This window comes from Bacillus rossius, chromosome 15 (assembly GCF_032445375.1).
Source record: "Bacillus rossius redtenbacheri isolate Brsri chromosome 15, Brsri_v3, whole genome shotgun sequence".
Classification (NCBI taxonomy): Eukaryota; Metazoa; Arthropoda; class Insecta; order Phasmatodea; family Bacillidae; genus Bacillus; species Bacillus rossius.
Window position 1 is genome coordinate 35,317,969 of NC_086342.1, and position 26,044 is coordinate 35,344,012.

The 26,044-nt window shown below is 38.2% G+C and overlaps 1 protein-coding gene across 1 annotated transcript in view; it reads right to left on the minus strand.

The window, feature by feature from the left end:
* Positions 1 to 26,044, minus strand: part of LOC134539674 (cytoplasmic dynein 2 heavy chain 1) — a 446,052-nt gene that overhangs the window by 317,346 nt on the left and 102,662 nt on the right. The window contains exons 19-22 of the mRNA XM_063381862.1: positions 25,421 to 25,630; positions 23,062 to 23,308; positions 21,739 to 21,888; positions 6,261 to 6,466 (exon numbers count right to left, since the gene is read on the minus strand). Coding sequence (XP_063237932.1) covers positions 6,261 to 6,466; positions 21,739 to 21,888; positions 23,062 to 23,308; positions 25,421 to 25,630 — 813 coding nt within the window. The remainder of the gene's footprint in view (positions 1 to 6,260; positions 6,467 to 21,738; positions 21,889 to 23,061; positions 23,309 to 25,420; positions 25,631 to 26,044) is intronic.

A 26,044-nucleotide genomic window follows, 5' to 3' on the forward strand; every position in this document is an offset into this window, starting at 1 on the left:
TATTTATTGTAAAGAAAGATGGTTTGATTAGTTAGCAAAACGTAGTTAGGTACACACTGATGGCTAGCGTCTCCCTTCTGAGCTCCGTGTGCGTGGCTGACAGCAAATAAAGACGAGACTACAATCGCATTACATAATAAGGTACATGTAAATGAAAGACTGTAACGCTATAGGCGTATAAGCTTGACAGGAGCAAGGCACTGAGACTAGGGGTTGCAATACAGCTAAGTGGAATCCCGCAATCCCGCGGGATCCAGCATCATCTGAAGGCCTGGGCTTGTGGATCCACATCGTGAATTTGTTGACGAATCGTGCAAAATTCAGTCGAATTTGCCATAAAATGCATGCACTTTTGTATGTTGTAAGTTAATACAGTAAAACCTCCATTAACGAATATTCTATTTAACGAAAAACCCCATACAACGAAATAAAATTTTGGTCCCGCCGAACCGCCATAAGATCAATGCTGTTTTAACCTCTAAATACCGAATTTTATTTGTTCCGAAATAGTGAAATTCCCTTTACAACGAACTGCCGCTATTGAAAAACACGCAAAAATAAACATCTCCTACAAGACATCCACTAATTTTTTTGCATTCACTGCTTAAAAATACGTGCGTATAACCTTAAAATAATAAGCAACATCGCGGAAGGCAATAAATAAACAAAGCATCATGGATAACACACGTCGTGTATACATGCCACACTTTGTTCAAAATGGCGGGTACATTTAGCGCTAGTGGCGGAAACCTCTCGTACCATCTCTCTGGCAAGACGAACAACTAGTGTATTTTGCGTTTCTATGGTTAAAGATGCACACACGCAAATATTTTTAACTATGGTGTAGTACAATTTCCGTTTTTTCAGTTTTCACTGTTGTTTATTTATTTCCACACGTAGTTACGGAAATCAACACGTTACTACTGTAAAATGAATTCTAATCCTAAAAAGCGGCGACAGATTAACGTTAAAATAAAATTAGAAATTTTAAACGCAGTTGATGAAAGTGGAAAAAAAAATTGATATAGCTAAACGTTTCGACATCCCGGCGTCTACACTTTCGACCATATTATCCAACCGGGAACAGATCGAAAACAACGCTTCTCTGGTAGGGACAAATCGAAAACGTGTGAAAGTATGTAAAAATGATGATTTGGACAAGATACTTTTTGACTTGTTAATGGAGGCTAGGGCATCAAACATCAACAAAGACATGCCAGGAAGCACTGGGGATGGGAATTGATAATTTCCAAGCATCAAATGGTTGGCCATTAAACAAGTGTATTCTATGTACTTTTTCATGTTTAATTCCTCATTATCGTATTAAACAGTCAGAAAGACAGTTCTAGCCATTTATGTGAAGCTTTATGGTGACTAGAAATATATTGTGCGAAACCTCCATTTAACAAACCCCTTTACAACAAACACTACAAATTTTGGTCCCTTGAGATTTGTTAAATAGAGGTTTCACTGTATGTACAAATAAGGCGTTTATAAATTATTGATTTGTATAAACAAAAAAATGCATCTTCTTGGTCAGAAATTTTGCAATTTTTTTTAATGATGTTACATGACATGACACTTGCGTTGCCTTCTTTAAGCAACAACTAAATCTGATTTTTTTTTTGTTAAATGGGTATTTCTGTATTCACTTAAATATAGTACAAGAAATCAATGACGTTAAATTTTTTTTGCTACCTTAAAATATTGTAAATGACTCTTTATGTATATACCTTACGTTGCCAAACATTTCTAAAAATAATTATTTGCATTAAAAGTTATGAAAGAATTTCATAATATGAGAATAAGTGTCATTAATTTTTTTTTAATTGTATGAAGATTTACCAGCATTCTTTATATTTTTATGACATGTTCAGTGAGATTGAAAAGTTAAAAGAATAGAAAGAGTATTTGAACATAAAGACTTCCTGTTTGCTGCAGAGGAGATCTGTCACCTAATGGGCTTGGAAGTGTAAAGACAGCGGTGGATTTTTTGTTGTCTTCCCGAGGTTCAAATACCGTAATTGAATTAATTGACACTAATATTTTTTTTTCATGTGAATGGTTTCAAATATGTCTTAATTTAAGTTATATTTATAAATAGTTGTCTGAAGAAAAGAGAATGAAAAAAGAATTCATAATTTTTGTAATTTATTAAAAAAAAATTTATTTCAATCTTTCAGTTTCTAGGTAAAATTGGAATCTAGGATTCAAATTTCACTCGAAGTATCAAATTCTACCTGAGTTATGGAACTTTATTAGATCTGTTATTTTTCTGTCAAAGTAATACGTCAAATAGGGGTAGAACCAAACTTTACCAACAATAACAACTCTAAATTATGTTTTCGACTCGCCAGCCCTTACTACTTGCAAGATTTCAGAAATTTGTTAGTCCATGAAAATGTTATGTAATTTTGTTCTCTTTTAATGTTAAAATATTCAAGTAAACCAACATGAAAATATCTGTTTAAATGCTACTTTCCTTATTCATTTAATTTAAAGGAATTTTGTAACTGGTAAAAATTACGACAAAATTTTTGTGACTGCAGAAGTTACACTAATTATTTTGGCAACCAAAGCCAAGTACAATTAAAAAATACAGCAGTATGAATCAGTCCACCGGGAAATATCTTCAGGCAATATTTTGTATGGTTACGAAAAAATAAATACTTAAATTTGGTTTCAGGCTAATTTTTCATATAAAATTTTAAACAGAGTTTTTAATTTTTGATGAGTCTAGAGAAATCATTTTAAAATAGAATTCTGAAGTAGGGGCCTATTAAGCGTTAACACAAATAAATTATGGATAGTAAAAGTAAGCTCAGGAACAGTATAATTAATGTAAGGTTATAAAATTAGTTCTTTAAATAAATACTCTCTTAAACAATTAACGTTATTGAGTTAAAATAAGATAGGATGGCTGGTCGCTACAGCTGTATCAAATATAATTTCGAAACACAACTCATAAACTTTGTACGTGTTTTTGGCATTGTTTTCTTGATAATCCAATACACGATCAAACTCTATTCGACAATCCGTTTGAAGTGTACAAAACTATGTCACTAGGATTTTTTTCTCATTTCCATTGGCCTACAACACAAACTCTAGATGATTTACTTACAAATAACAAATGGTTGAAGTAATATCTTGTAACGTGTAATGAAACCATTGAACTATCAAGTATATATTTTAAATTAGCATGATTATAAAGCCCTGCAGTAAATAATAAAATTTACATATACAAAAAAAGCATATGAAATATGTTGATTTCAAACTTTTGTCAAAATATAGACCCGTAAGTCTGCTAAGTGTGTATTTATTAGACCAATTTTTAAACTAAAATAATACTATTTAACTGTGAATTGCACATAATGAAAACTTAAAAAAATTGTTTCACTGTAAATTTATTGGCTAACTTTCTGTGTTGTATGGGATGATTATGCATTTTCTATAATATGTCAACTAGCCGTAATCATTAATGCATTTTATTACACGTAATACTTCAGCGAACAAACATTATTATTGAACATTGGACTGTGAATTAATTTTTCCGTTTCACAAATGACCAATAAAGCGGAGCTTTATCAATATAACTAAATAACATATAAATTTAAAATATTTGTTTTAATTACGCAGTTTAAAAACACGAAGAGTTATTTGGTGTTCACAATTACAAAGAATAAACCAATCGTATTGTTCCCAGTTTTAAAACCATGCAATCAAAACTACCCATCAAGTTTTAGGCATTGCTAGCTAATTTAAATGGCCGTTATTTCCATCATATTGGTAATTGGATGTTAACTTTAATTTTTAATTCAGTTGAAGTAATTTTTTGTTGGATTGCGCTTCAAATAATTTAGGCTATTTTTTTATACCATAGTTAAACTTTGTGTTTCAATTGGAGATAAGCTCATTTTTTTACTATTCTACAATTAATAATACATAAAATTTATTTCTCACAGATGTTCTTTGTTAAATGTACGTACTGTGTGGAAATGCCATAGTAAATAAAAAAAAAAGTTTATAAAAATGTAGTATTAAAAGTAACCAATAGAAAGCACTCCTGGTAAAGATGGTTAGGTATTCATCTCCATCTAGCGGGCAAAGTGGGAACTATTTAGGGACTGCATGAAAGACTGTATGAAAACCTTCGCCACAAACTATCAACCGAATGTTAACAATTCAAGATCCACACAACTTAGAAACGTCATAACGTAGAAAGTCACAACTTAGAACTATCACAACTTAGAAACACACAACTTAGAACTGTCATAACTTAGAAACACGTAACTTAGAAACACGCAACGCAGAACCACACAACTTAGAACCACACAACTTAGAAACGTCGTAACGTAGAAAGTCATAACTTAGAACTATCACAAGTTAGAAACACACAACTTAGAACGATCATAACTTAGAAACACGTAACTTAGAAACACACAACGCAGAACCACACAACTTAGAAACGTCATAATGTAGAAAGTCACAACTTAGAACTATCACAAGTTAGAAACACACAACTTAGAACTATCATAACTTAGAAACACGTAACTTAGAAACACACAACGCAGAACCACACAACTTAGAAATGTCGTAACATAGAAAGTCACAACTTAGAAATATCACAACTTAGAACTGTCATGACTTAGAAACACGTAACTTAGAAACACGCAACGCAGAACCACACAATTTATATTCGTTTAAACGTAGAAAGTCACAACTTAGAACTGTCACAAGTTAGAAACACACAACTTAGAACGATCATAACTTAGAAACACATAACTTAGAAACACGCAACGCAGAACCACACAACTTAGAAATGTCATAACGTAGAAAGTCATAACTTAGAAAATTCTAAGTTATGTGTTTCTAAGTTGTGTGTTTCTAAGTTGTGTGTTTCTAAGTTATGACAGCACCCCACACAAACAGAGGGTTTGTATAATTTCTCTCTCTATGTCCGTCACATGTCCTGGCAAATTCCTATCCTTTTCCTGGGAAATCCCTTCGCTTAGTTTAGAACTTCATCAATAGATGGCGTTGCCTTGAATCTGTGACACGCTAACATTGATCCGCCCGTCATGTCTTGCCTAGGAGTTACCTGCCTTCCCGTAAAATGAAGCTGAAGATTGGCGTCCGGGTTTTGCTGATGCATAGCCTTGATGCAGAGAGATTGTGCAACCAATGAGACTTCAAAATCAAAACTTCCAGTTTTTTAAGTGTATTTCCTACAGACTTGAAATTCTGTAGTGATGTTCCTTATATTAAGATGTGTTTAGTTTGGAAAATGCCGGGTACTTCATCTAGTATTTAAATAATTATACATTAATTAAATATAAAATATAAAAATCATTTTTTGGATATGCGCCAGTGCTAGTTTGGCACTGTATGACGCAGAGAAAACCTGATGAATGGAGAAAGAAAAATGAATACACAAACACACAAAAAAAAACAAGCCTAAATCAGCCAATGTCAAATGTTAAATGTAAAGACAGCACATTTATGTTTGTTGAAGGAATTTGTCAAAACAATATCACAGCACAGATGAACACAGTGGGATGACAACGACGACACAGTTGCAACAAAAACAGTAAATACAGACAAACAACAATATTGGAGAACACGATGTACAGAGAAACCCAATGATGATACTAAACAGATAACCTGGACAACTCATGGAAAATACAGCAATGAACATGCAAACCCAGCAATAAAAACTAAACAGGTATTCTGACAACACGTCAATAGCACATACAAGCACAGTAGGAGTCCCAAGACAAAATAGTAGCAATGTCTGTTTCTGTCATCAAGCACAAACAGACTGAAATAGGAAACTAGCAAACAGGTGGTTAACATACCTTCGACCCCCTCTTTATTGCATATTTAACTTTAAATATGGTATTCTTATTCTCCTGTGAAACTGAACACAGTGGACGCATTGCCTTTCTGCAGTTAGTGAGCTGTCTGGCTGCTGTATGTCCGAACAGACAATAATATTATGATATTGGTAGAGTTTAAAAAAATACATTCGTTTATGATCTATATGTATTTACAAACATGGAAAACTTTTCCTCAAAAACCAAAAATAAGGTTTGCCAGCACCTTGTAAATTAGTTTTTAACGAACATGAACAACGTTAAGCTAGGTAAATGAAAATTAAATTAAAGTCACGGTGTAGTGTTAAGCAAAGATTAATTATTCCGAGTTGAACCTGGCTGTGGTGGGATTGTCCCTTAATGAATTCACAGTCATTCTACCTTTACCTGAGTGCTTCCCTGGCTTCAAACAGCTTCCCCCACTCGTGCCGCTTGTCTCGGAGGATGTGGAGGCTGCGCTGCAGGACGTTCTCGCCGGCACTCTGCAGGTCCATCTCCCTGGGCTTCATCTGCTCCCAGCGCAGCCGGAACTTCTCCAGCTCCGCGCTCAGGTTCTCCACCTGCGTCGTCAGGCTGTTCCTGATGCCCTCCACCTGCACAGCCACAATGTCTGTTTCCTCATACCTACATACAGCAGATGAAGGTTCTCAGACATTCAGACTTATTAACAGAAAAATTTAATTAAAAGGGAATAATGTAACTATTAACTGTTACTAGCACAGTAGAAGAGGCGCGGTGGTCAAGTGGTTAGAACCCTCGCCTTCCGGCAAGGCGAACGAGGTTCGATTCCCGGTGGAGTCGAATGCGGATTTTCGCAAGTGGAAAACGTGGCGAACGTTGCCATGGCCTGTGGGTTTTCTCGGGGTATTCCCATTTCTGCTGCTCCATACCACGTCTCCTCTCACCTCATGTGATCTTCTGGGTGGCCGGAATAACACGTCTGTTGGCTCCAATGAAGTGTCAGCCCCATTACATCCATGCAGACCTTGCCTCAGGCAGATAACTGCATGATGATTTTCAAATTTGTTAACATAATAGATAAAAATATTAACAGTCACAAAAAGTTTTAAAATAAACAATTAACCTTAAAACATTAGTAAAAACAGTAATATGCGGACACATATACACATTAACAAAGAAATGCATATGTATCTGTATTTTGAACACTGGTTATTATGAAAACGTTGCATAGCAAATAACTTAGATTCAGTAAAATATTTATTCGCTTTATGAAACCACTAGCTTGTGCAATCTCAGGGTATTGCTGATATTTTACCATTGTAAGTAAAGTATGTGTTTAATTTCAAACATTTTTACTAAAGAAATAGACAATAAATTGTCAGGTGTATAAAAGATTTGAACCATAACAAAACTGTTAGAAATATATTTTTTGAAGAGAGTTATGTGTACGCCTTTTTGATTTTTGGTATATGTTTGGACTTGTGTATGTTTGGACTTGTGATGTTTTTAAATTTGTGTAAATATGTTGGGACTTTGAGATATTCCTTATATCAAGACTGTGTTTGAACTTCCCGCGCTACTGGCTGCGGTAGCGCCACTAGCTGGCAGTGCCGGCAACTAGTCAGTCTTTGTTATCGCGCCGCCGCGGTAAGTCGTTCCGTCAGGAAGATGGTGTTATCAGTCCACAGTCAAAACATTTGGTCCTCCGGGCCGGATTTTGCCGGCGTGTTTAGTCTTTCAAGAAATAGTTTCGTAGGTGTTTAGTTTACTTCGTCGGCGTGCATCGATATGCGTCGTTCAGTTCGAGTGTGGTCCGTTCACGTCTGAAGTGCATTGATCATATTTGTTTTGTACTCTGATGCAATTAACTTGCTCGTGTAAATGCATCAGACGTGAAGCACCCTATTATCGTATTTGTCCTGAGTGCGCCGCGCCGCGCCGTGACTTTAACCTCTCCTTTGTATTACGTCGCCGTCCTTTATCATTGTTCAGGGTCCGTGACCTTTCCCTTGTTTGTCCCCTCGTCTCCTTTGTCCATAGTTCTCGTCGCTGCCTTTGTCCTTTAGTATCCTGTCGCTGCCTTTGTCCTTTAGTATCCTGTCGCTGCCTTTGTCCTTTACTGTCCTGTTGCTGCCTTTGTCCTTTAGTGTCCTGTCGCTGCCTTTGTCCTTTAGTGTCCTGTCGCTGCCTTGTTCGCCGTATCCCGCAGTTGCCTTTGTCCGTTACGTGACGTCACAGTTCTTTGTGTCAATGAATAAAGATTACGTGTTTTGACACAATAACAGTACATCATGGCAGACGTTCGGTCGGCGTTATTGCGCCTTAGACTTGCTGAAGACCGGGTTAAACGTGCGGCGGACCTTGCACACACTGCGGCGGGGGACCCGAATAAAAGGGGCCTATTTCTTGCAACGGCTCGTGATCTTGCTTCAGTGAAAACTGGTTTTGATGCAGACTATCTCGCTGTGGAGGCTGCAGCGGACCCAGCTACGGGTTTCGATCCTGAAGCCCATGTAGCTCGCATAATCTCATTTGAAAATTACTATTATTCAGCGATGGCCGCCGTGGAGTCCTTCACTATTGAAGAGAGGGCTAGAGAAAGGAGCAAACAAAGAGTATTTCATCCGGGAATTCTCACGTTGCTCTACCAAAAATAGTGCTGCCAAATTTCAATGGCAACCCTAGGGAGTGGATGAATTTTGCCAACCTGTTCACCACTCTTGTGACAACGAATGCCAACCTTACTGAGGTTGAGAGACTAGTGTACCTCAAAACCGCACTAAGTGATGAGCCAATACAGTTGATTCAGTCGTTGACAATCACAGACGTGAATTTTAAAGTAGCCTGCAAATTACTCACTAATCGGTATGACAACAAACGCTTAATCATATCTGTTCATGTTGAAGCCCTTCTGCTGATGCACCAGCATCACTTCAACATCTTTTAACGGTTATCACGGAAAATGTGGCAGCATTGGCCGCACTTGATGTCCCAGTCAGTCAGTGGGATTTAATATTGCTTCCTATTCTCTGCAAGAGATTAGATGTGGTACTTCAAACCCAGTGGGAAATGACACTCACCGGTCAAGACCTACCATCCTTGGCCAAGTTCACCAAATACCTGGAAAAGCACTGTCGTGCTCAAGAGGCTGTGATATCATCCAGGGGAAAGGTACCCACAACACAGATCACTCGGCAGAAAAATTTCCCCTCTTTTGCACCAGTTCGTAAGTCTGTTCTGCCTAAATACCAAAGTGCAAATACCTTCCTTGCCAAATCAGAGACACACTCCTGCCAAATGTGCAGCAGTGCTCACTCATTGTTTAAGTGCTCTGAATTCAATCAGCTTAGCCCAACAGAGAGATACTCTGTAGTCAGACAACACAGACTATGTTTGAACTGCCTTAGATCATCACATCAAGCAAAAAACTGCCTCGTGGGTTCATCTTGTCGCCATTGTGGTTCGCGTCATCATTCACTTTTACATTTTGAGGACGAAACTTGTGAGGGTGAACAAGGTGATGCTGCTCCCGACTCTGCAGAGGGACAGTCCACTGTACACGACGTAAATCCAACCTCAACATTATCCACTGTCACCTCTTGTAGTGCTGTGCACTCAGTGTCAACAGTCCTGTTGTCGACAGCCCAGGTTCAGATTCATGACGTGCGTGGAAACCCACATACGTTTCGGGCCCTGCTAGACTCTGCCAGCCAGGCCAGTTTTATCAGTGAAAGATGTTTTCAGTGTTTGAGTCTGCCTCGCAAAAATGCTCACCTACCCATAGAGGGTTTATCCAATACACCAGTGAATGTTGCCAAGTCTTACACTTCAGTGGTAATTAGTCCAGTAGGTGAAGACAGTCCTCGGTTTGCTCTCGATGCCTTCATCCTTCCACGAATTGCTAATAGCTTGCCCAGTGTTCAGTTGCCTTCTGACACTCGTCAGTCTGTTGTTCACCTCAAGCTAGCGGATCCCTCATTTGATATCCCTGGTGCTGAAGATTTGCTTCTTGGAGCTGACTTGTTTCCACAATTATTGACTGGTGGTAAGTTAGAAGGCTCTCCCATGGCCCTCAACTCAGTACTGGGATGGGTCCTTATGGGAAAAGTGGAGACAGCATCTTGTAGAACTGCAACCTTTGTCACATCCATGGTGACCACCATTTCCCCCTTGGAGGAAGTAATGAAAAGGTTTTGGGAGCTGGAGGAATTTCCACACACACACTACCTATCCCAAGATGACACTGTATGTGAAGAACTGTTCAAGAGAACACATTGTAGAAGTGCTGAGGGGCGGTATAGTGTTGCCCTGCCGTTCAGGAATCCCGAACCCGAATTGGGAACCTCTCGATCCCTTGCAATGAGCAGGTTTGAGCGTTTGGAGAGGCGACTGAGTGACAATGTTCCACTTCATGGAATGTATTCAGATTTCATGAAGGATTATTTGATGGCAGGCCACATGGAAAAGGTTCCAAAGTCACAGATTGATTGCTCTACTTCCTTTTACATTCCTCATCACTGCATAATCAAGCCAGACAGTTCAACCACCAAACTTCGTGTAGTCTTCGATGAACTGCTCACGGGACCCAAGCTGCAGCAAGACATTGTTAAGGTACTAAGTAACTTCCGCCTTCACCCAGTGGTGTTTACCGCTGACATAAAGCAAATGTACAGGCAGATAGCTGTGCACAGAGAGCATCAAGATTTTCAACGAATTGTGTGGCGGTTCAATAAATCGGAACCAGTTGAAGATTATTGAATGAAAACCGTGACGTATGGAGTGTCCTCAGCACCTTACTTAGCAATTCGCACCCTGCATCAACTTGCTGCTGATGAACGGGAACAGTTTCCTACTGCTTCTAGGACACTCTTGTCAGATATCTATGTGGATGATGTTGTGACGGGAGCTGACTCAGTAGATGCAGCCTTGGAACTTCAGCGAGAACTCCTGACACTTCTCGATAAAGGTGGGTTCATGTTACGCAAATTCATGAGTAATAATCCTGTGCTCTTGGAGTGGCTCCCTCCCGATGCTGTTCAACTGCCAAGGCCATACTCCATGGACCAAGACAGTGAAGTAATAGTAAAGGTACTTGGGCTGCAATGGAACCCACTCTCGGACACCTACTCATACAATGTCCAGGCTAGCTCTGAATCACCAACTAAACGCTCTATCTTGTCTAATTTGGCTCGCGTATTTGATCCTCTTGGTTTCCTGACACCCTTGACCATGTTCGCGAAGAGCCTCATCCAGGAATTATGGCTGAAGAAACTGGATTGGGATACAGTTCCACCGCCTGAGATTGTAAGAGTGTGGGAATGTTTCAGTAAAGACTTGCCACACTTGTCGTCCCTTACAGTTCCCAGACATGTCAAAGGCTGTTCAGATTGCTCTTATGAACTTCATGGATTCTGTGACAGCTCTGAGAAGGGTTATGCAGCTGTTGTGTACCTGCGTGTGAGTTGTAAGGGTGATGTGAAAGTACATCTCTTGGTTGCGAAGTCAAAGGTCGCACCTGTCAAGGTAGTTTCATTGCCTCGTTTAGAGTTATGTGGTGCGTTAGTGTTGGCTCGGTTGCTGCAGCATACTCTGGCAATTTACAAACACCATATTAAGCTTCAGTCCATAACTACCTGGACTGACTCCCAAGTTGTTCTGGCCTGGGTCAATACTGCGCCACATCAGTTGAAGACTTTTGTGGCAAACAGAGTAAGCGAAATTCAAGACTGCACTGAAACCTCCTGGTGGCGACATGTACGTTCCGAAGACAACCCAGCAGACTGTGCCTCTCGAGGCTTGCTTCCCGTAGACTTGCTGAACCACTCATTGTGGTGGTGTGGTCCACAGTGGCTAAGACATCAACCCCCTCAGTGGCCTGTCCAAATAGCATTTGATGACATGGCACCTGATTCAGTGGTGCTAGAGAAAAAGAACCTCACTCTCATCAGTGTTGTAACACCTCATCAGTGTGATCAACTGCTGGAACGATGTAGTCGTCTGTCAAGACTGCTTCATGTAACGTGCTACATGTTGCGATTCATTCACAACTGCCGTGCCAAGCAGGCGAAGTTAGTAGGTCAGATTGGTACTCATGAGATAAAAGGGGCAATGATGTTTTGGGTCAAACGAGTGCAAGCTATTGTTTTTGAGGGTGATATTACAGCTCTAAAAAATGATAAGTGTACATCCCCACAGCTGCGTAAACAGGTCCCATTCCTCGATCCCTCTGGAACAGTCAGGGTGGGCGGTCGATTGCCTCAGTCTAGTTTGCCCTTTGAGCAAAAACATCCCATTCTGTTGCCAAAAACTCATCGATTCACAGATCTCATCATTAGTCATTACAACGAACTTAACCAGCACCCTGGACTACAAACTCTGCAAGGCATTCTCAGAGAAACCTTCTGGATCATCGCAGACAAGCAAGCAATACGTCGTCGTTTAGGTCGTTGCCTTAAATGTTTTAAGGCTAGACCCTCTACTCAAGCCCCATTAATGGGTGATCTCCCAGCCATGAGAGTTCAACAGGTGAAGCCCATTTCCAAAGCAGGAGTGGACTATGCCGGTCCCTTCACCATAAAAGGCACGTATTCGTCGACCTACCCTATTAAAGGCCTACATGTGCATCTTTGTATGCTGTACAACTAAGGCAGTGCATGTGGAACTGGCATCAGATCTGTACACTGAAGTTTTCAATGGAGCTTACAAGCGCTTTCTTGCTCGCCGGGGCCGATCATCAGACATTTATAGTGACTGTGGGACAAATTTTGTCGGAGCTCGCAATCATTTGCAAGAATTACTTACAGCAGCTGTTGTCATCATCAGAACACCAGAAAGGTGTTACAGAATCTCTGCAGCCACTTGGAGTGACATGGCACTTCAACCCCCCGTCTGCCCCGCACTTTGGTGGGCTATGGGAGGCAGGGGTGAAGTCCTTCAAGACACACCTCAGGCGAGTTATTGGCGAGCAGGTACTGACGTACGAGGAACTGTACACGGCCTTGGTGCAAGTGGAAGCGATCCTAAATTCAAGACCACTATGCCCACTGAGTTCAGATCCAAATGATCTGAAGGCTCTCACTCCAGGCCATTTTCTAACCCTTGAACCCTTGGTCACGCTGCCTGAACCCAAGGTTAGTAGAGAGAGGTTGTCTCGATCCCATAAGAACAATGTAGACAGCCCGACACTCCGCTCTGACGTCATCTGCAGCCCCGCCGTTCCCAGCCGTAACACTACACCTGCTGACTGACGGCTTTCTCTTATCAGCTCGGCTCGTTTCACATGTCTGAGACGCAATACTTATAGTATTTCATTTATGGTTTGTAGATTACTGTTATTTAAAATCGCTTTGTTATGCTTTTAAAATGACAACATGCTGTGACTGAAAACAAGGATGAATTATTACTTCAACATATTTTTTTCAGTGACAGTAAAATTTTTCAAAATATCAATAATGAATCCATGAATTTTTAAAAATTTATATAATTAATATGTAACTAGTAAACAAAATGGTTTATTTGTATTCATTTCTCAGCAAGATTATAATATTTAAAATAATTGCATATCAATTTCTTAGTGTTTAATAAAAGTAGCCATAGCTCATTAAAACGTTTTGGGAATGTTTGCAATAGAAATAAACTGAAGTTAGATTTAAAAATTAATTTCTAACATGAATAGACCAGTATTTCGTGCAATCGTTTCATCCTCTTTTGCATCATACTCGAGCGTTTTCTTCAATTTTACTTCGTCAAAGAACAACAATGCGTTCGAAGTCTATTAACGAAGAACGTGCTACATTCAAAAATTCAAACATGTTTTACGAGGATACCTTTTCTCATGTCAAATGAAGATGCCCATCGTTGAAGAGTTGAAAGTCCAGGCAATGGGAAGTTAAGTTTCTGTTTTAAAAATAAATAACATCGCTTACTGAAATAACGCAAAGTGAAAGCGAGAACTATTTCATAATTGGTCCAGTTTACACTTTTTTTCAACGAAAGTAATAAGTCAATTTGATTTTTTGAAAAAATACTATGAAAGAATATTCCGCATACGGAACTCTAATGAAGAACGGTTTTTTTTGTTTGTTTTTAAGATTTACGTTTTATTTTTTTAATTTTTTCATGACTTCCAAATTTAAAACTGACTTTCTTTCGGCAAGAAACAAATTTTCTTTAAGAATTTGGATTTCCTTCCTAAGCATTTCAACCGAGTCATTGTTAGAACAAGACTTTGAATGCTTTAACTGACTACAAGAACATGTTTCTTCCTCACTACATTTTCATTTGAATCTACGATTAATTTACATAACATTTTTTTTTTTGTTTTCCCTGCATTTAACTCCGTCTTCTCGGCGCACACGACTTTCCAATGTTTCTACAGGTGTTGTAATTCCAAGTTTTAATGAAGGTACAGCATTTGGTTTAAGACGTCTTTTAGCGCATGTATTTAACAACTCAGCTTTCAAGTCGGGCTCGTAATCATCATCTGTAAAGTGCTCTGAACAAATGTAAGTGGTTTTTGGATTCCACTCACCATCACGTCGGCATTTCTGAACCCACACTTTCAACAGATGATAATCACGTGGGAATCTATGATATTTTATATGATTTGTTTCAGGTAAAGATTGTTTTTACCAAGCTATTTGTACACTCAGCCACTGCACACCGCGTACCTGGCATTGTAATGTTAAATACAACTTTTAACAGCGTTTAGTCTAACAAAACAAATTCACTTTAAATAATTCGTGTTCTTAACATTTTGCCTGCTAGTTATAATTAACGAAGCACCTGTGCACTTATGATATAAGCAACACTAACATTTTATAACACACGCACTCTCAATTAAACTCCTCACAACAATAACTCTCCCTGCATTACGCTGTAGTTTGACACGTTATTACGAGCAGATGTGCTTGTAAACTAAGTAACTGATAGGAGCGGACGGGCTGGCAAGCCGAGCCGGGGCTGCAAGTGACGCGATGCGCAGAACGATGCGCAAGCGATCGAGGCAACCTCTCTCTAATAACCTTGGCCTGAACCCACCTTGGAAGCCATCCCCATTGGCCGTCTGCAGCGTTTTCAGCTGGTGGAACGCCTTCACCAAGACTTTTGGAAGCGTTGGCACCAAGACTACCTCCACACACTGCAGCAGCGTGGCAAGTGGTCTCGACAAGACAGACCTATGGTACCAGATCAACTAGTGCTGCTCAAGGATGACAGGATCCCCCCCTTGCAGTGGCGTTTAGGACGCATCATTCAACTGCATCCAGGAAATGACAATATTCCTCGTGTTGTGACTGCCCGCACCTCTAATGGGATGGTCAAGCGTCCTGCTGTAAACCTTTGCCCCCTACCAGTTGAATTTTGAAAACAGTGTTTGAAGGTGGGCGGTTATGTTTGGACTTGTGTATGTTTGGACTTGTGATGTTTTTAAATTTGTGTAAATATGTTGGGACTTTGAGATATTCCTTATATCAAGACTGTGTTTGAACTTCCCGCGCTACTGGCTGCGGTAGCGCCACTAGCTGGCAGTGCGGGCAACTAGTCAGTCTTTGTTATCGTGCCGCCGCGGTAAGTCGTTCCGTCAGGAAGATGGTGTTATCAGTCCACAGTCAAAACAGTATAGATTAAGTAACTGATTTTAGTTCCAATTTTAGTGTGTTCAAGGATGTATTTTACCTAGACGAAATCACTCCTATTTATTTAATGAGATAGCCAATTCAAAAAAAAATTATAAACATGCACCTATTTCATTTTAATTAAGATTATGCCATAATTTACACTTACATTTTTTAATAGATGTGATTAAAATAATTTAATAATTTCATCTTGTTACAATTATGATATTATAAGATTTTTGAAAGAATCACATTTTTAATTAGAATTTCTTTCCGGACTTTATATTTTATACTTAGTTATGGTTAGTGTTACTTTAAAAAATTCCCAAATGTTTCACACCACTCCTCTTTTCTCACAAGGATGCCTAGGTGAAAATTTAGAAATATAGATTTAGTAAATATGAAAATATCCGGTCACCAAATGAAACAAAACCAATCCCGTTATTTTTTACCACAGATGTGAAATCCAAAATATTTTTAATAACTTACATTTATATTTAATTTCAATTTATTTCGCCAATATTGATTTTGAAATCCGGTTTTTTAAAAACATATGCAAGCCTACTACAATTTAAGATGTAATATTTCAAAGAAAATTGAATAAGATAATGTAGTTTAAAGTTTTTCATTAATCATTGCCAATTTCTTAAATTAAGTATGATGTAATCAGAAAATATTGTTTTTAAATTTTAAAACCATATTTACAATCCTTTACCCCTTAAGAAATAGAATTTTCTCAAGAAGTGTACACAGGTTAGTAGATTTTGCATGTTCATAAAATAATACCACCAAACTTACACCCATTTGATTAGCCTTAGAGATACGACTTTTATAATAAAACAAAATTAACTACCTTTTCACCCTTTCTGCTGTGAAATCTAGAAAAATGGTAAAAAAAAAAAAGGACAATGAATGTAATCATATAATTTACATTTTTTATTTCGGTTAATTACCTCAAGCTTAATTTGCTTCGATGTATGATTAATACTATTAAAACAAATGTACCCCCTTTTCACTGCCTTTAGAGTCAAATTTGTAAAAACGGTAAATTCATCACACTTAGTTAATTTTTTATTTAAGTTAGTGTGCCGCAATTTGGGGTTTGCTCGACGCATTTTTACATTTTTATTTATTCTTGCTTTGAATGATAATTATGGGACTCACATCAAATTGTTGTATTTTTTCAATACTATGGGGTCCTTATTATTTAAGCTTTACAGAGTCGGCCCGGTTGCTGCTAGTGCTACTGCCCTGTGGCTGGCATGCCATCGTCCCACATCACACTAGAAGCGTGTCAGGTTTCCCTCACCCCTTGGCATGTTTCAAACGCCCCGGGCAGGCACGGCATCTTTCCTTTCGTCCAGCCTCCCATTTCCGTTGTGCCAGACATGCACGGCGCCGTGCATCCGGCCTGCTCTGGAATTTTCTCCCCCTTCCCGCCCACCTAATCTTTTCTCATCACAACATCGGCATGATTTCCCTCTTCTCTCCCTGGGCCCTAGTGTCACCCTCCATTTTTTGTCGCCAGCACTCCTTCCTCCCTTCATATCCAAATGACATGCGCTGCCCTGCGCGACACCTCTCTGACACCTTAGAAACTAAATTACAGCACTCTGCAGTTTCTCAGTGGACCCCCAGGCAGCGCCACTAACCAAGGCCTTCCTCCCCCCTTTAAATCACCCCTTTTTTTTCCCTCTAGGCAAACCTATTGGACTTCCCTCTCAAGTCTCTTCTGTTTGTCAATAGAAGCCCCTCCCCCTCCCTGGGATAGCTTCATAGTTACCTCCCTTGCCATCCTTTCATTCCCTAGGGTAGAACATTAATTACGCTTGATACTTGACCACCTTTACAGCTGTTGTATTGGGAAGATTCTTTTAACTTCTGGATGTCTTTACATCAAGCATGGTATCGGAACCTTAGCTACAGAATGTGTCACGTAAATTTGGGAATTGTATTCCCAAAGTCTCTTCGTTTCGTGTGATAATGTAGTGTTATAGTTTTAATCGTGTGTCTTCATCTGTGCTTTTTTGGATCGTACTTCCATCATTTCTGTGAGGATGTAGTTACGAAATATCCCTCCCCACCATCAAGCGTGGGTCTCAGTTTGCGGGCCCGGTTGGCTACTTCTGGCCCTGTCATTCGGCTCCAATTTTTCTGGAGATGTTCCTGCTCTCAGAAGCTCGCATGCTTCAATACTAGCCTGTGAAGCACATTGTTTTGGCATCCCCAAACGACTCCATCTTCACGGCAGGTGCACGGCAGATAAGTAAAAAAAGAATATAAGCCTGCTCCATGTTGCCTACTTAACAAGTTCATTCCAGTGCTTGAACAACCAATTTTATATCTACAAACTGTCAAACATCTGACAACTAAATATTAAATGTACAAACTATAAATGGCTAAAATATTGTAAGTTCATGGTATATTTGTAACTTTAACTTTCAAAAATGTAATAAATTCATAATTCATTTTATGTAAGTTGGCCAACGATTATCCATTTGCCTTGTTAAAATGATTAATCTCTTATCCAAAAAAATATAAAAACTAAAAATATAAGCTATCACTAATAAAGGTGAAACGAAACACTAAATTATTTCTCTTTTAGTTAATTTCCTGGTAGTGACAACGATCCACTTTATATAGGCATTACTGTTGTATAAAATTTCAATTTAAATGTGTCTCGGTGGTTGACCTCTAGTGATTACTGATCCACAGGTTTATTACTACCTGGTAGGCCTTCCTCATTTCTTTAATTTCAAAGACGTTAGGAAAATTGGTCATAAACCACAGATGTCACATTATTTATTCTCAGTTTCTTACATCCAGTTTTATTTGCTAAGGAAATATGATTTTTTTTATGATAAAACACAACGTATCCCCTTATCCCCCCTTTAAGTTTGAATTCTGGAAAAACAAAAAAATATCATTCGCGACTCTATATGCTTATTGTTCATTCTTAATTTATCACCCTTAGATCTGGTAGATTCTGAAGTATGCATTTTTAACTTAAACCTAAATTAGTCCTTTTACACACCCTAGGATCAGAATCTTGCAAAATGTGAAACATTGGGTTTGTAGTAGTGATGGGTTTATTGAATTTAAATCTTGAATTGGAATCCCAGAGAATACCTCAAATATACACATTGGATCCGAATATAGGTGTCAAGTGTCAACAATAAAATAATATACAATAAATGAAAAATATTAACTATGGTGTTGCTATATTCTACCCTTTAAATGGTTGTTTCACAAACTAAGATTCCAGAATCAATATATATTGTACCTGTTAGGATTACAATTACTTGGGGAACGATAACAGAATATGTATGAAGAAAAAAACTGACTAACTAAAATTCAGAGGTGTTGAATTTTTTAATTTACTTCTTTTCCTCTAATATTTTTCTTCAAACACATTTCCTTGAATATTGAATCTTTAGAATACTAAGGATCTGATGGTATTTGTATTTGAGAGTTTGAGGATTTGATTGCATCATTGCTTATTATTGATACCCATTATCTTTTCTTGTGCATGATTCAATTAGAAGATTTAATTATTCATAAAAAAACATAATTTAGCCTTTTTTCACCCCTTATGATTTAAATTTTACAAAATTTTACATTTGGTTGGCTGTTTTGGTATGTTTATTATTAATATCAGATTTGGAGATATGATTATTTATTTTAAAATCATATCACCCCTTCTTCACACATTAGGGGTTGAATTCAAAAAAATAGAAAAATTTTATTGATTGTTTGGTATGTTTATTAATATACAAAAAATTTTTATGCTTGGTTAGTTTTGCAGTTATTGCAAAATATCTTGAAACCATTTTTACCCCTTTTTAACATTTTAGGGATTGAAATCTGCAAAATAGTAAAATCGAGGTTGGTTGTTTTGGTGTAATTATTATTGGTAGCCAATTTTTTTTCTAATGCTTGATAGCTTTGGAGACATAATTAAGTATCTTAAAACCATATATATAGCTTGATTAGTTTCCGAGATATAATTAACTACCATAAAGCCATATTTACCCCCTTTTCACCTCCTTATGTGTGAAATTCTTTAATTATATTAGCCTCAGCACAGCTCTAGTTGTAACTATCAGGTTCACTTATTATAATGTTCATGGCAAAAGAGTGCCCTTTTTTCTGTAGTAGCCTTATTAATTTGTTCCCACTACTGGCATGCAAGTTTAAAATATCAATAATAGGTAGTCTCAGTTTTCAATCAGCCTCGCAATTTTTTACATCATTGTTTTTCATGAGAGTAAAAAATAACTCTGATTAATTGTTGTTAGAGGTCTTCGGGTAGTGGATTTTTAAGCCGAGTCGGGTCGGATAATTGCACAAAAAATTCGGGGTCGGGTCGGGTATTGTCTTTCTAACATACCTGATGAAACTGGAAATTGTTATTGCAAAATGTTTTTACTGTATCTTAAATACACTTTAAAAAATTAATAAATATAAGTTAAAACATTACATCAAATTACAAAATAAGCATCGCTCAACATGCATTTTTTTTATGCAATTCAAATAAAAAACAACACTATCAAACAGTTTTTACTTAGCCTAATTTTTGATTTTGATGCAAAAAACCCAGTTCTTCTACATGTTCTGCTGACAGCCGTTCCCGCCTGTGTGTCACAACATTGCTAGCACTTGAGAACACACGCTCACTGGATACTTCTGTGGCAGGTATTCCCAAATAATGATTTGCTGTTTTGGCGATGCTTGGAAAACGGCTTATTGTAGTTAAAATGTTAAAACGTTATTTTAGCATTTAAAAACGTGTTCAAATCAGCATTACAGTAACACCTCGCTCATACGGCCACCGGTTCGTACGTACACCTCGGTCGTACGTACAGATTTTTGAAAAAAAAAAAAAAAAATTGAATATGAAACATTCTAAGAACGTTAAAGTTAGGTAATTAAAATACAGTCGCATCCTGCAGCGTTCAGAACAAATACGGGCTACTTTACACATACGCATTGCACCACACTAAAAATAATAAAATAAAAAAAGGGGGCAGCAAATTGATGTAAATTACCGTCAATAGCGCGTCGTGCAAGGAGAAAAGTCATTGTACTCGATCAGCTGTTGCTACGGCGCGGCGTGGCCGCCGGCTGGCTCTCTCTGTTCTCTGAGCTGCGCATGCGCAGTACGCTCCGCCCAGACTCGTGACCTTCCATCAGCAGCCAGCCAATAGAAGCGAGCTTAGCGGAAAAATAATATAAGCTCCACCTCCCGTGTACCAGTTATGTCCAGTTCTAATACCAGTTTATTGGTATACGCACCAGTTTCCTCGCTGCCGTGACGTGTTCAAGTTTACGTTCATCTTGATGTCTTGATACCAATAATTAATTATTTACGATCCCCAGAAATAAATGGTTAGTATAAAAAATATACGTCAACTGTACAATACTTCCGAAATTATAAAATACGTATAAAACAGTTACCTAGACTCCGCTCATTTTATCTTGTGAAGTTTATGTCACGTACCAGTATTTTTCGGCTAAGTTGTGACATAAAAACAGTATCAGACAAGCAGCCACGTAATATTCCCGACATTCCTGTTACGTTTATACATTCGTGAGTTTACATTTTTCCCTTGTGCATTTTAGATTGTCTGCTGCTATAATTACTCAGACTTTTACACGCCTAGACTTAAATTATTACATGTTTAGAAATAAAAACAACTTTCCATGTTATAAAATATGTATATTTTGTAATTTAAAATGTTCATTTCCGACTATAAACGTTACGTTTTTCACGATGTTTTTAGGCCTACTAGCTAATTTTATCTAGACTTAAAAGTACCCACGGTATTTTTTTTTATTTCAGCAAATATATTGTGTGTTCAGCATAATATATGGACACGGCAGGTCATTTCCCGTGGCAGCAGGACACGGAAAGTTAAACAAGATTTAATTTTTTTTTTTTATTAGACGTCCGACCCGAAAATATTCGGGTATAAAAAGTGCCCGACCCGAGCCACGGGTAATTTAACTACCCGAAAAATACCCGGAAAGACGGGTACCCACCGACCTCTAATTGTTGTGTGTTTTATACTGGCAACTGATAATAGTTTTGGTTATGCTTATAATTAAATTATAATGCAATAAGCCTAAATTTGCTTACATATTTACTTAAAAACATGTGTTATCATAAATGGTTTATTTCTAACAAATAGAGAATAAATTTTTATGGCCAAATAAGCTCATTTTGTTTGCCGTAAAAGTGGTGTATAACACTAAAGGATTCAATTTCATAAAAACTATGTAACACATACCTGTCTGCTGATCAGGAACTGATAGTTATCCAACATTGATTGAAAATTATCCCACAAAGTGACAACACGATTTACTTGTTCCAAATGTTCTTTGGTCCAACTCGCGAGTGTTTTGTTCTTACGTTGCACCTCTTCCAGAACTTGGAACATCTGAAACATCATAAAATGAAATGATGGTCACTAAAAACAAGAGCAGAGAAAGAAAATATCCTACAAACTACCCTTAAATAATTCAAGGCAAATTTTGTTAATGTTTTGCTGATGCACCAAAGATAATACTGCTTAGAGACAGAATAAATAGGAAGAAACTAGCGATGTCAAAATAAATAAATAAATTCCTCAATACACTCAATTAATAAAGAAAGTGAAGGTTTTTTAAGTGAATCACAGTCTAGAAACATGCTTTTAGGTAGTAAAAAAAAGTTATTAAAATTTTTTTTAAATCATGGTTATAAAACGGAAGAAGAATAAAAACACACATTATTTCAAAACACTCTATGGTTATCAGCTTCTTGGGAAAAAAACTTATTTTAAAAAAATTCTTTGCATTCTTTACATGGCCGTATTAGAAAAATGAAAGAAAAATATATGTAGTTTACCGCATGAAGTCTGAGGCCAAAATTTAAATTGTACAGAGCCATCATTGAAGTATTCTAGAAGCCTACACAGATAGAGCGAAATCATGGAAACACAATTTCATATTATTACTTAATTCACTAAAACGTGATAAATCAGATCCATTTCTTCTCAAATTTGATTCTTAAATCAGAATCTGGAACTTTAAAGGCAGTATGTGTACTACTTCAATCAAGCTCTTACTGAAGCTGGGACTGCATTGCGACATGATGTCGTAACAGGTCCATGCATCAATATCTTCTCAAACTTGTGGCAGCTGGTTAAAGCAGAAGGCAGTTAAAGGTGGCATATAATTCTTTAAGGAAAATAAATTAAATATTTGAACCATCACGTAAATTCATAAAAATTAAAAATCATATCAATCCAGTTGTACAGGATGAACTCAAAATTAAGATACCTTAACATAAAATTGCGCATGAATGTACGGCGACACATATAGGGCAAACTAAAATGTAAGATACATTTGAATGTAAGATGCCTTCAAAAGTAAGACAACCATATTGAACAACAACCCACAATGGAAGATAACTAACAATTTAAGATTACCTACATTGTAAGACTGTCTACAATGAATGTAATGTAACCTCTGATGTAAGATAATACAATGTGAGACTATCTAAAATGTAAGACAACCTAATGAACCTCAGACAAGCTCACATGAGCTTGAAAGTAAGAGCTGTCAGTTACCTCAGGAGCAGTGTTCATGATCTGCGAGTGCTTGGCGCTGGCGGTGCCGATCTCCTCGACGCTGCTGGGCTGCTGGTTGAGCACCTGCGTCGCCTCGCCGATGAACTTCTCGACGGCCGCCACGTCCCGCACCACGGAGCTCTGCAGGGAGCTGACCAGCGTGTCCCAGTAGCGGCGGTTGTGCAGCTCCATCTCCGCCCGCACCGGCAGCAGGCTCACCGAGAAGCACTCCACCTTCTCGTCGCAGCTGCCCACATACACAATCTCATGGTTCAGTTTTTAGGTCAGTTCATTTTTAAAACAAAAGTTTTTGGTGTTTTCTTTTTTATTTTTATACATTGTGATTATCCATAAAAATATTTCTTAAGGATGGGGGGAAGGGGTTTATGACGTACAAGGGACAATGGGGGGGTGGGAGGGATCATGAGACGGCCGCTATCTTGGTTCTGCCGAGGTGGGTGTGGCACTTGTTGTTGTCTGCTGGTGACATCACAGAAGGCCATCTTGGTTCTTTTTTCCGAAGCTAGTTGGTGTGGAGTGCTTGTGATATTTTCAAGAATAAAAAAAAAAGGTTTCGCACCAACCAAGCCCCGAACGTGGGGACGCGGATCTCTAGAGCGTCTGTTGAGGGAGGAAGAATTAAATAAGGATATAAGCTTTTTGTTGCAGCGGCGGTAAATTAAAACATCAAAGGCATATTTAAAAATTATACAGTCGTCTGCTGTAGGCCATCATGTTTTATTTATAGTACTTGGTGCCAAATTTTAAAAATTATACAGTAGTCTTCTATAGGCCACCATCTTTTTTTATAGCACTTGGTGCCAAATTTTACAAAAATATAGTCGTCTGCAGTAGACTAACATCTTTTTTTTAATAGTACTTGGCACCAACTTTGAAAAATTATTCAGTCGTCTGCTGTAGGTCGTCAAATTTTTAATATTGCCGCCAAATTCAATCATCATATGCACGCCAAGTATAAACTTATTGTCTGCCATCTTTTTTTATAGTCATTGGCAACTAATTAAAAAAATTACCATTGTCTGCTGTAAGTTACCATCTTTTTTTTTAATATGTCGCCAATGACTATAAGAAAAAGAAAGATGGCTTCTAGGAACCATCATCTTTTTATATAGTACTAGTTTAAATTGAAATTCCCCATTTCCACCCCTTTGGTTGGATATTGCCCATTAAGGAACTAAACCGAGATTTTCCACTACTAGATTTTAAGTATCAGTTTGGAAGTGATTTGTGATAAATTGAAACAGTTATAATGTCCACAAAAGTTGTTTTTCATAATATGAAATATATATAAATAAATAAATATATATATATATATATATATACACACACACACATACATACACACACACATATATATACATACACACACATATGTGTGTGTGCATGTGTATATGTATATATATATACATACACACACACATATGTGTGTGCATGTGTATATATATACACACACACACACACAGACACACAGACACACACACACACAGACACACACACACACAGACACACACACACACAGACACACACACACAGACACACACACAGACACACACACACAGACACACACACACAGACAGACAGACACACACACACACAGACACACACACACACAGACACACACACACTGACACACACACACAGACAGACAAACACACACAGACACACACACAGACACACACACACACAGACACACACACACACAGACACACACACACACAGACACAGACACACACACACACACACACAGACAGACACAGACACACACACACACACAGACACAGACACACACACACAGACACAGACACACACACACAGACACACACACACAGACACACACACAGACACACACACAGAGACACACACACACAGACACACAGACACACACACACACAGACACACAGACACACACACACACACAGACACACACACACAGACACACAGACACACACACAGACACACAGACACACACACAGAGACACACACACACAGACACAGACACACACACACACAGACACACACACACAGACACACACACAGACACACACACAGACACACACACACAGACACACACACAGACACACACACAGACACACACACAGACACACACACAGACACACACACAGACACACACACAGACACACACACAGACACACACACACAGACACACACACACAGACACACACACACAGACACACACACACAGACACACACACACACACACTCACACACACATATATATAAATTTTTGAGTTGTTGATGGTTTTGGGGTCTAGGGACCATGAAATGAAGAACTATTTAAAAATTTTCCGAAAGTAAACTCAACTTTGTAGATCTTTACCTTGGTAGCTTGGCAATTTCTTGGCTCCAAACTTTGGTTGCTTTGAAGTTCCTCTCCCAGTGTTCGGCTGTGCTCAGGTGTTCCTCGGCGAGCTGGTTCAAGTCCACCGAGCCCAGGGCCACGCAGTCGTGCCACTTCACTCTGACCAGCTTCAGGCGGCTGAACAGCTCCTCTGCCTTCGCAAACACGTGCCTGAACCGCTCCGCATTCCTACAAACAACAACCAATTATTGCACTCCATTTTAGCTTTCCTCCCATTTTGTTTAAGAATTTTTAGGTGTTCCAAAATAGTAAAAAATATATATATTTTTTTTTATTGGATACAAAGCATAAATTTGAAGACACAAAAAATTTACATAAAACAGAAATGCACAAAATGTGATGATGACAAAAAAAGAGTAACAGTTTTGCTAAATTTATATTACCCACATACATTTTCATAATTTGAGGTTACGTATTTCTCCATCTATGTTTTAAGGCCTATTTTAAGGCATCACTCATTTTACTCAAATCGCTGCCAACAGGTTCACTGCCTATGCCTGATTATTTTCAGACGCTGTTGTTTTGCAGAATCTACAGACAGCATTTTCCCAGGAAACAAATAAAATTCTAGACAGTTTCCCG